The sequence below is a fragment of the Carassius auratus genome, unplaced genomic scaffold (genome assembly GCF_003368295.1).
Source record: "Carassius auratus strain Wakin unplaced genomic scaffold, ASM336829v1 scaf_tig00215982, whole genome shotgun sequence".
Classification (NCBI taxonomy): domain Eukaryota; kingdom Metazoa; phylum Chordata; class Actinopteri; order Cypriniformes; family Cyprinidae; genus Carassius; species Carassius auratus.
The window spans coordinates 35000-47367 of record NW_020528345.1 but is presented as its reverse complement, the minus strand read 5'-3'; the positions used below and the strand labels follow the sequence as shown (position 1 = coordinate 47367).

Below are 12368 nucleotides of genomic sequence, written 5' to 3'. Positions count from 1 at the left end.
ATAAAACCACATTCAGCAGAATTTGGAACTAATATATTGGTATGTTAATAATTATTATAAAACGAATCAATTTAATAAGTACTAGAAACTAAAAATCTGATCTTTATAGTGGACTTCAGTTAAGATGGAGGAGAGGCAGATGATACTCATAATGATCATCACAGTTTCAGGTAAATATACTTTTAATCACAATTACTTATATTTTGTGAATCAAATAATTCAATCAAATGTAATGTTCATAAGTAATGACATTTAAAAATGTGATTCACTCCATTTCAGGTGGTTTTGGTGATAGAATTGGACCAAGAGAAGGAGACACTAATATAATCAGAGAAGAAGGAGAGTCTGTGACACTGAGCTGCACATATGAAACAAACAGCAATAATATTTGGCTCTACTGGTACAGACAATATCTAAACAGAGAACCAGAATATATACTGAATAAAGGCGCTCGATCACAGAGCAGTGAGGATATACCAGATGGGTTTCAGTCAACTACATCCCGGACATCCACTGAACTTACTATTGTAAAAGCAGCTCTGTCACATTCTACTCTTTATTACTGTGCACTTTATGTAGAAGCCCAGTGATACAAAATACCAGAGAAGCTTTACAAAAACTCACATGAAATAAATGCTTTGAAGAGTCTTTAATAAATCATTATCAAACCACATCATGTTTTTATAAACCACAAACAGTGAATGTGGTAACAGCTGTGAATTTAGAAGGTTAAATATGTTGCATAAGGACATGTGAAAACAATTTAGCATGCATTACATGCATTCTCATGACATCTCTTTTCTCATTTGCATACGTTTCTAAGGATGTCAGTAAAATGGTCTATAAGAGTCTCATGAAAAAACAACAACAAAACACTAATTTATAATTGTTAATTGTTCTTCAGATGTTACTTTTGTGAATGTCACAATAGTCCGAATAATAAAAAGGACCCAAAAAAAAAAAAAAAAAAAAAACTATTTAAAAAAAGGGGGAAACAATAAAGATGTTGCATAAAAATATGAACAGCACTTTCTAACAGACAATTGTTAGAAGAAACAGTATACTGGTTAAAATGCCAAAATGTATACAGTTTTAATATAATGAAATATATTTGTTAGGTGCCAAATTATCACATTCAGGATCAGAGATCACAGATCTAGGATCAGAGAGAGATGATCTGCTTCATAAATTCAGGACTGTAGCTTTAAGAGGAGGTGCTAGAGGCAACCTCTGCTATTTGTTAAATTGATGTTTACTTCAGTAACTGTTGGTGATGCAGATAAATGGAAACATTATCTTGGAAAATGATGATTTTTTTTCCTTTTTGCTCTGTTTTCTTGTCTGTAAGTATTTAATATAAACTTTTTTTATCGTTTACTGAGGCAAAATTTGTAGTCAATGGTTTGTTAATAGCAAGAATTGAACCTTCAAATAAAGTGTGACTGTAAGGTTTTCCTTCTCAAGATTAAAAAATGATTTCATCTGCAGGTGTCAGTTTTGAGAATGTCATCAAACCAGCTGAAACTCATATGTCTGGGACAGAAAGGGATAATATAAGTATCTCCTGTAGCTACTCCTCAGCAAACAGTCTGCTATGGTATCACCAATATCCTAAATCGGCACCTGAATTTCTTTATGTTATTCATGCCACTTTTTACGTTTTACAAAAGTCTAAAATTGTGGATCAAGATCCTCGATTCTCCGCAAAAATGAATGAAAAGAAAACTCATATGTACTTGGAGATCTCTGCTAAAGTGACAGACTCTGCTCTTTATTACTGTGCCCTGGAGCCCACTGTGACAGGAAAACCAACTGCACTGTACAAAAACCTTACTTAGTGTACAGTGTGAAAATAGCATTGACATTTTCATGTGCCATTCAGAGGATTTACCATTCAATATATATATATATATATATATATATATATATATATATATATATATATATATATATATATATATATATATATATATATATATATAATATGTTCTCATTGGCTATCGTGGGTATCAACAAAGACTATAAAATGTTCTGTCTTGATCAGGAGCAGTTAAATACTCGTTAAATTAAATGTGTTTCTTATCATTTAACATTTTTATACTAATAATTTATACAATTATATGTAAAATTGAGTGAGCAGAGTTTTTTTTTTTTTTTTTGAAAAATGAAGATGTCCAATGCTTGAAGTATACATATGCTTTCCTGTTGTAAAGTTGTTGTAAAGCCCCTTAAACCTGTTTCAATTATTCCTCCAGCACACATCTCACTAACATGGATGTTACTCCCCCTTCACGACCATGTCCTTCTGAGGGGGGTGTAACACTAGAACAGTATGTTCTCTTATGAATTACAGAAGCTGGGCAGCTTTTAAATTGTGTGTTACACATGACACTAACCACACCCACAATATTAGTACACAATATACTGGATGTCACCACAGATTCATTTACACCATAAAACGATATTCAGGTACAGTTTTCTAATTATATCAGTAATAGAAAAACTAACAACATCTGGACGGCCAGCATGGAGAAGCAGATGCTATTAATGATTCTCATCGTAGTTCCAGGTAAATAATACTTAATCATACTAAACATAGTAGAAAGCTGTAAAAACAGTATTCTATTTTAATGCAAAGCAAACCTCGCCCTGATGTTTATATATGCACACACACACATATACATACAAAAACATGTTTTATTCCTGATCAGAGATTGATGTATATATATAAAAAATTAATTTCAGGTGGATTTGCAGACAAAATTGGACCAAGAAAAGGATATACTAATGCAATCAATGTAGAAGGAGAGTTTGTGACCCTGAGCTGCACATATGATGTGAGAATGAAATAATGTTTATCTTTACTGGTTCAGACAGTATCCAAATGAAAAACCTCAGTTCTTAGTGCTCAGAGGCGCCCGACCACAGAGCAGTGAGCATTTACCATCCACTGAACTCATTCTTGAGAAAGCAGCTCTGTCAGATTCAGCTCTCTATTAATTAAATTAAATTCAATTCAAGTTTATTTGTATAGCACTTTTTACAATACAAATCATTACAAAGCAACTTTACAGAAAATTATGTTTCTACAATATTTAGTAGCAGCTAGTAGTTTGTGCATATTTGACAGGTTTTTAGAAAAAAATAAAAATTATAATAATAATACAAGACGTAGTCAGCTAGACGATGAACTATCAATATTATTAATTAAGTTATTATATGATTCAGTCACACATTTAGCAATAATTGTTAGTTCTGTTTGTTGATTCAAGGTTAGCATCATCTGGGGTCCTCTGAGGGTCAGCATCATCTCTTCTCAGGTGTTCTGGATCCAGACTGGAGCTTGTTTAAATCCTAGTTACCACGGGATGTAAATCCCGTGGCGAAACATAGAAACAAAATAGAGACATCATTAGCATAGCTGCTGATCGAACAAAGTAAAATTAGTTTAACCCAAGCTAATGAATAAAAATGCACCTTTGATCAGATGCAACTACACTCACAATTAAAAAGATACATTATTCGAATGCTTGGCGAAAGAGATGTGTTTTTATTCGAGATTTAAACAGAGAGAGTGTGTCTGAACCCCAAACATTATCAGGAAGGCTATTCCAGAGTTTGGGAGCAAAATGTGAAAAAGCTCTACCTCCTTTAGCTATCCTAGGAACTACCAAAAGTCCAGCGTTTTGTGACCTTAGGGTGCGTGATGGGTTGTAGTGTACTGTGCTCTTCGAGCAGCAAAGTGATCCAAAATCTTGAGACACTTTACAAAAACTCAAATACACAACATGCTTTGAACAGTCTTTGATCAAATTGCATCAAACCACAATTTATCTTTTTTTTTTTTTTGTAAACCACAGCTCTAGAAATTAGAATGTGAACTGAATTCTGGAGATTATGAAAGATTATATATGGGGCGTGTGAAACTATCACTTAGCATTTGTTTTTCTAAATGCTATTTAAAATTCAAAAATCATTCAGTATACAAATTTGTTTTTTTGTTTTTTTGTTTTTTTGTTTTTACTAAAAATATTAAAAACAAACAATCAAGAAAAAAAACAAACCAAAAAATATGGTAGTTCTCTATATTTTTGTAGAAGTTATTTGTTCATTATCCTCTATAGATGACATAAACCTGAATAGCCGTCATGTATATAATGGCAAGAGGAGGAGTTAAACAGACACTAGTGCACAGATAAGTAACAATCCGGCTCTGTGTGAAGCAGCTGTTCTTTGTTTAGCCTGTTCCTGGCAATTTGCTGAGTGAACATGTTCATCTGTATTATCATACTGATGTCATTAACAGAAGGTATAATATTGCAATGTTTTAGACAAATCTTATCAGTCTGACTGGGAGGAGTTTAGCAAATATGTTGTAAAATAGGACTGTGAGCATTTCACAAGTCTTTTTAGATCATCTGATGTTTCTGTGTGCCTACTGTTCACACCTGATTATTGTGCTAAAATGTTTATTTATTTATTAATATTACTATCATCAGCTCAAGGTAGGATATTGCCACATGCCTAAACATTCTTAGAAAACCTTTTAGGATCAAAAACATGCATTTTTTTAAAGACCAAATTCAGGTTTTGGTAATTTATAAATAATGAGTCTGGCAAAAAAGTCTGGTCACTTTTATGAGGACATGAAACGTTTTATGCATAACATAAGTGAGCTTAACAATTACATGATTGTAATCAGAAGTACATCTCAATATAAGTGACTCGAAATCATTTTAGATGGTACATTTTAAAGCACACAGTAAACTGGACAAAAACATGCTGTTCTGAGCTCCATCAGAAGGGGGCAACATTATCTCACAAGCTGTTTTATTCACACTAAACAAGCACCTGACCTCTATAAGAAACAGCTGAAAGCACAGAACATGTTTCATATTTCATTAACCCACACACACATTATTCACACACAACAGAAGTTCACTCAGTCTCAGTGCTTTCATTCAACCATCAGCTACTCTCATATTTTTATTCATTTTATAAAACCACATTCAGCATAGTTGAGTTAATAATGATTATATAATGAATCAATTTAATAAGTACTAGAAATTAAAAATCTGATCTTTATAGTGTACTTCAGTTAAGATGGAGGAGAGGCTGATGATACTCATAATGATCATCACAGTTTCAGGTAAATATACATTTAATCACAATTACTTATATTTTGTGAATCAATTAATTTAATCTTATATCATTTTGAATGACAAAAATATATATATATATATATTACATCAGGGTTTTAAAGTATGATTCACTGTATTTCAGGCATTTATGCTGATAGAATTGGTCCAAGAGAAGGAGACACTAATATAATCAGAGAAGAAGGAGAGTCTGTGACACTGAGCTGCACATATGAAACAAACAGCAATAATATTTATCTCTTCTGGTACAGACAATATCTAAACAGAGAACCAGAATATATACTGTATAAAGGCGCTCGATCACGGAGCAGTGAGGATATACCAGATGGGTTTCAGTCAACTACATCCCGGACATCCACTGAACTTACTATTGTAAAAGCAGCTCTGTCAGATTCTGCTCTTTATTATTGTGCACTTCGAGTAGCCCAGTGATACAAAATACCAGAGAAGCTTTACAAAAACTCACATGAAATTAATGCTTTGAAGAGTTTTTAATCAAGCAGTATCAAAACACATCATGTTTTATAAACCACAAACAGTGAATGTGGTAACAGCTGTGAATTTGGGAGGTTAAAAATGTTGCATAAGGGCATGTGAATATAATATACAGTAGCATGCATCACATGGTTTCACATTATCACTTCTCAGTTAAATCCTTGCAAAACAACAAAACACAAAAAAAACTTATTTACATTCATGATTATGAATTTTGTTCTTCAGGTGTCACTTTTCTGAATGTCAGCACTAGTCTGAATGATAAAAAAGAAGCAATTCATAAAAGTTAAATAAAACCATTACATCACACATTACATCATTACAACACTTTCTGACAGAGGCTTCCTCTGTTAATCAGTATATTTGACAACTAAAATGCAGGTCTAAATTCTATTAAGGCTAATGAAAAATATGAATTACCTGGTGAGTTAACACCACAAACACATTCAGGATCAGAGATCAGAGATCTATGATCAGAGAAAGATGATCTGATTCATAAATTCAGGATCGCAGCTTTAAGAGAAGGTACTCTCTGGAGACACCCTCAGCTAGAAAATGAATGAATGTTTAGTTCAGTAACACTCTGTCATGCTGATGAACCTGAAAACCATCATCCTGAAAATGATGCTTTGTTGTATGCCTTTGCTCTGGTCTCTTTCATTTCAACCCTCATATTTCTCTTCATCTGGTTCATTTGTAAGTCTAGAATAAAAATGTTGATAATTTCATCTGCAGCTGTCAGTTTGGAAATTTCCCCACACCAGTTGAAACTTATATGTTACGGATAGAAGGGGACATTACAAGTCTTTTATATGGTTACTCCTCAGCAAGAAATTTCTGGGGACAGGGAGATCAACAGAACCCAAGAACATATCGTTAGGATTATTTTTTGATAATTATATATTTGTGGCTGAATAAATTTTTAATCACTACCTTGCTTTCCAATACAACCTCAATGAGCATTCAAGTGGCTCAAGTTACTGTACAGTTTGTTTTGTGGATATTAACATCAATATGATCATTCTTTTTAAGGAAAAGCTAAATTATTCAGATTTTATGGATATTTCATATGAGTCTAGGAAGCAGGCAAACATTTTGTTAGCCAGTTTAGTGCAAAACCAAATAAGGGTAATTTAGAATAAATATTATATGATTTAATGTGTATGTAGACCAATGTCAGTGCTCAGCTTTTTACTTTTCTTCTGCACTCTTGCATGTAATAATTTTATGTTTGCATTCTTATATTATTATATATTTTCATAGTTTCCATTCTATTTAATTGTATTTTCATTTGTTTATTTCTTGGTATCCTGTGCTGTTTTATTTCATGACAATGGAGTTAATAGGTGTCAGTTTTAGGAATGTCATCACACCAGTCCAAACAGGTGTTTTGGACAGAGGGGGAAATATAACTCTGTCCTGTATCTACTCCTCAGCGATTAGACTCCAGTGTATCTCCAATTTCATGGTTCAGCTCCTGAATTTCTTTTGATAATACTACATTGGACAGGGACAGTTTCACAGAAGTCTCACATTGTGGAACTAGATCCTTGATTTTCTGGAAAACGGAATGAAAAGAAAATCTGTGTGGACCTAGCAATCTCTTCTGCTAAAGTGACAGACTCTGCTCTGTACTGAGCCCACTGTGACAGCAAAACAAACTACACTGTACTAAACCTGACTTGTGTTAATCATCCAGTGGGTAAATTATTAATCATCCAGCATATTTTTACAGATATTTGTGTGTTAGTTTAAAAATAATAAATACATAAATTAATAAATAAAGAAATAGTATCTTGCTAAAGAAAAACATTTATCATGCATTGATTTAACATTTAAAGTAGTTTTCTGTAGAATTCTATGTGATAATGCATTTTGTTTATCTTTTATAAATAATCCAAAGACAAAAAATAAATAAATTAATTAATTAAAAAAGTAAAAGTTACTCAAACATATTTTCAGTTCAAGAAAGCACATTATTTTAAAAAAGACACATGCTGTTCTGAGCTCCAACAGAAGGGGGCAACATAATCTCACAAGTTATGCTTCACAAGCATTTCACTGATGATCACCAGTGATGATTAAAAAGTACTATCAACATTTAATTTCAAACACTCAATGTAGCGAATGTCGACTAATTAAATTAATTACATTTTTAAAGTAATACCCTGCTGGAAGTCTATATTTTCACTTGCTCTGTGTTATTTTGGTAAAGCAAATTCATTAGACTTTCAGGTAAATATACAATATTTTTTAGAACTACAGTAACTTGCAATCTACTTTAATTCTGTATTAATCATGATATATTTAGTATTATGCATTTATGCATGATTCAAAACACATCACATTATTGTAAACCACAAACAGGGAATGTTGTAACAGCTGTCAATTTAGTGGATAAAAAAGTCATATAGCATGTGAATATAATTTAGCATGTAATGCATATTCTCTTCATATTAGCTTGTCATTATCTCTTCTCATATTAGGTTGTGTTTATAAGTATCATGAAAAATGATAGAAATTCACTTTTGAGCAAAATAGTCCGAATATTGGCAATGAGCAGCAAACTGAAGAACACAAATGCGTTTTCAAAACAAAGAATTAAAAAGAAATGAGCACATATTTAAACAGCTACTGTATGCATGTTCATTTCATCTTTTCTTTGGTGCTTCAGATTTAATGTCAGGACAGAAGGAGGAGTTTAGCACAGGCTCTATACAGCTGAGTAGATATGAACATCACACAACACTGTGTGGAGCAGCTGCTCTGTTTTTAGCTTGTTCTTATACTAGTTCAGTGAGTGAACATGTTGATCTATATTGTTATACTGCTGTCATTAACCGAAGGTATAATATTGTAAAAGTAAAAGCATTTTATTTAAATGGAAGTGTTTGAAAATACATTTAAGACTACTTTCATCTGCAGGTTCCAGAGCCTCAGAAGTCATCACTCCAAAAAGAAACAGAGCATTTGCTCTTGAGGGTGACATTAATGTGACACTCTCCTGTAACTACAACGGTTCTGCTCGTGGTGTTCACTGGTATCGTCAATATGCAGGTTCACCACCACAGTTCCTCATACTGGAATATTCAGGGGTAACAACTCCAGCTAAACCACCCATTCCAGGAATAACCATCAATCACAGAAAAACTGAAAGCCATGTGGATCTGAAGATCTCCTCTGCTGCTGTATCAGACTCTGCTCTGTACTACTGTGCTCTGCAGCCCACACTGACAGGAAAACAGACTGCACTGTACAAAAACCTCACAGTATTTTGCGAAAGTATTAAAGCAAGGATTTTTCTACTGACATTTTATTATTCAATGTTCATTAAATACCCAGCTAACCAATAAATAATAAAAACTCCTTCTTCATGCCATGATTTAAACATATAAAATGAAATACTATTATTTATTTATGTGGGATTGTGTTATAAATAACAGTCTTGTCTGTCATATATTGTGTGAGATGAGGGCTGAATGTTGTCTGAGTAGGAGGAGTTTAGCACACACATTGAGAAATGCATTCTCAACATTTCACAAACCTCATTGGATTAACAGATGTTTCTATGTGTCTCCTGTTCAAACCTGATTATTGTGCCAACATGTTGATTTATTTATTTGTATTTCTATCATCAGCTCAAGGTATTGTTGTATATGCTGGAGCTGGACATTTCATTAGTACACTGTTAAAAATATTTGGAAGCTGTCAATAGAACAAACAATACTGAAGTATTACTTTTCTTTTACAAGAAAATTTTTTCAGTCTAAACACACACATTTAGTTTTGTACTTTAATTTAGTTTACTTTTTAAGCAAAAGGGCCTGACTACTGTTTCTCAGAAGCCAATAACATAATGATATTTTCATAGATTTGAAAGAGGATGTAAATTTATTTTCTGGCTCTGTTTTTGAATTTTAAATGTATGCTTTAAATGCAGGTTCTGGAGCAGCAGAAGTCATCACACCATTCAGTGATTATCAGTTTTCTGATGAGGGTGAGAGTGTGACACTCTCTTGTAGCTACACTGGTTCTGTTCGAGGTCTTCACTGGTTTCGTGAATATGCAGGTTCACCACCAAAGTTCCTCATTATGGATTATAATGGGGCAGTTATTAAAGCTGATCCTCCAGTTGCTGGAGTCTCAATCCATCACAGAAAAGACAACAGTAGTGTGGATCTGAAGATCTCCTCTGCTGCTGTCAATGACTCCGCTCTGTACTACTGTGCTCTGGAGCCCACAGTGAAAGGAAATCCACTGCATGCTGTACAAAAAGCTGTTTAAATAAGACTGAAAGTGAGAGCTGGGGATGACCATTTATATTTTTAAAAAATGACACAGATATTTCTTATGAAGTTCTTATTTTAGTAGATCCTTAAGAAACTGTCATACTGTGAAAATGTTCTGTGGTTGAAAGTGGAAGATTATCACATTTATGAGGACATAAATCATTTATAAATAACATGTTTAAGCACAACCATCAAATGACTGTGAATATAAACAAATGTCAATAAAAAGAACTCAAACATATTTACCATTAAAGCACAGTAACTGGGTAAAACATGCTGTTCTGATCTCCATCAGAAGGGGGCAACATTATCTCACAAGCTGTTTTACTCACACCAAATAATCACCTGACATCTATAAGAAACAGCTGAAAGCACAGAACATGCTTCATATTTCATTAACCCACACACACATTATTCACACACAACAGAAGTTCACTCAGTCTCAGGGCTTTCATTCAACCATCAGCTACTCTCATATTTTTATTCATTTTATAAAACCACATTCAGCAGAATTTGGAGTTCATAATGATTATATAATGAATCAATTTAATAAGTACTAGAAATTAAAAATCTGATCTTTATAGTGTACTTCAGTTAAGATGGAAGAGAGGCAGATGATACTCATAATGATCATCACAGTTTCAGGTAAATATTATTTTAATCACAATTACTTATATTTTATGAATCAAATAATTTTATTCAAATATAATGTACATTTTTAATAAACACAAAATTTAATAATGACATTTAAAAATATGATTCACATTTCAGGCATTTATGCTGATAGAATTGGACCAAGAGAAGGAGACACTAATATAATCAGAAAAGAAGGAGAGTCTGTGACACTGAGCTGCACATATGAAACAAACAGCAATGATATTTGGCTTAACTGGTACAGACAATATCCAAACAGAGAACCAGAATATATACTGTTTAAAGGCGCTCGATCACGGAGCAGTGAAGAGGAGATACCAGATGGGTTTCAGTCGACTACATCCCAGACATCCACTGAACTTACTATTGTAAAAGCAGCTCTGTCAGATTCTGCTCTTTATTACTGCGCACTTGAAGTAGCCCAGTGATACAAAATACCAGAGAAGCTTTACAAAAACTCACATGAAATGAATGCTTTGAAGAGTCTTTAATCAATCAGTATCAAAACACATCATGTTTTTATAAACCACAAACAGTGAATGTGGTAACAGCTGTGGATTTAGAAGGTTAAAAAGGTTGCATAAGGACATGTGAGTACAATTCATCTTGGGTTCCACTCCACCTGTATCCACAGGATACCTATCTAAACAGGGTGTTGCTACTAGGGATCTGTTGAGACAGTTCCTTCAACAAGCTTATGCAAGAGCAAGTGGTAGCCCCTGTGTGACAGGCCAAGACTTAGTATGATGCTAGGCTCGCTGTAGTATCCCTTTAAATGAATCTATTATTGATTCCAGACCTTGAGCTCTACCCTCGGCCCAGGAGTCTGGCCCTAACAGGTAAGCTTAGGTATGTAGCCTAGGCCTTTGGCCGCAAGGGAAAATATCTATTTTAATATCTCATTAACATGGATTTTACTTCCCCTTCCCCTATGCTTTATGACCATGTCCTTCTGAGTGGGGTGTAACACTAGAACAGTATGTTCTCTTATGAATTACAGTAGCTGCGCTGCTTTTAAATTGCGTGTTACACATGACACTAACCACACCCACAATATTAGTACACAATATACTGGATGTCACCACAGATTCATTTACACCATAAAACGATATTCAGGTACAGTTTTCTAATTATATCAGTAATAGAAATACAAACAACATCTGGACGGCCAACATGGAGAAGCAGATGCTATTCATGATTCTCATCGTTACAGGTAAATAATATTGAATCACACTAAACATAGTTGTATACTGTACAAATCTATACTGTACAATTTAATGCAAAGCTAACCTCATCTTGATGTTTTATTTTATTTTTTTATATTTTGCAAGGACACATTGGTGGCATGTTTTATTTAAAAAATCCTGATCAGAGATTTCAGAACATAATGTATACATTTTTTTATTTCATTTCAGGTGGATTGGCAGACAAAATTGGACCAAGAGAAGGAGATAGTAATATAATCACGAAAGAAGGAGATTTTGTGACCCTGAGCTGCACATGTGATGTTAGCAGCAATAATGTTTGGCTTTACTGGTACAGAAAATATCCAAATGGAGAACCTCAGTATTTTCTGCTCAAAGGTGCTCGATCAGAGATTGGTGCTGAGGATAAATCAGACCATCGGTTTCAATCAAGTACATCCCAGTCATCCACTGTCCTCGTTATTGAGAAAGCAGTTCTGTCAGATTCAGCTCGCTATTACTGTGCTCTAAGAGTAGCAGCCCAGTGTTACAAAATTCCAGAGACGCTTTACAAAAACAAGCTTTAA

General features: G+C 33.7%; 4 gene segments (V, D, J or C); all 4 read left to right on the top strand.

Moving 5' to 3' along the window:
* The first annotated feature begins 83 nt into the window (after window positions 1-83).
* LOC113096558 (T cell receptor alpha variable 18-like) lies at window positions 84-590 on the top strand. The segment is given in 2 exon segments: window positions 84-170; window positions 280-590. Coding segments are annotated over 2 exon segments (357 nt in total).
* Window positions 591-8413: 7823 nt separating this feature from the next.
* Window positions 8414-9211, top strand: LOC113096557 (T cell receptor beta variable 5-1-like). The segment is given in 3 exon segments: window positions 8414-8500; window positions 8580-8923; window positions 9149-9211. Coding segments are annotated over 3 exon segments (447 nt in total).
* Window positions 9212-9938, top strand: LOC113096556 (Ig kappa chain V-VI region XRPC 24-like). The segment is given in 2 exon segments: window positions 9212-9298; window positions 9595-9938. Coding segments are annotated over 2 exon segments (420 nt in total).
* Window positions 9939-11770: 1832 nt separating this feature from the next.
* On the top strand, window positions 11771-12368 carry LOC113096555 (T cell receptor alpha variable 3-like). The segment is given in 2 exon segments: window positions 11771-11810; window positions 12013-12368. Coding segments are annotated over 2 exon segments (396 nt in total).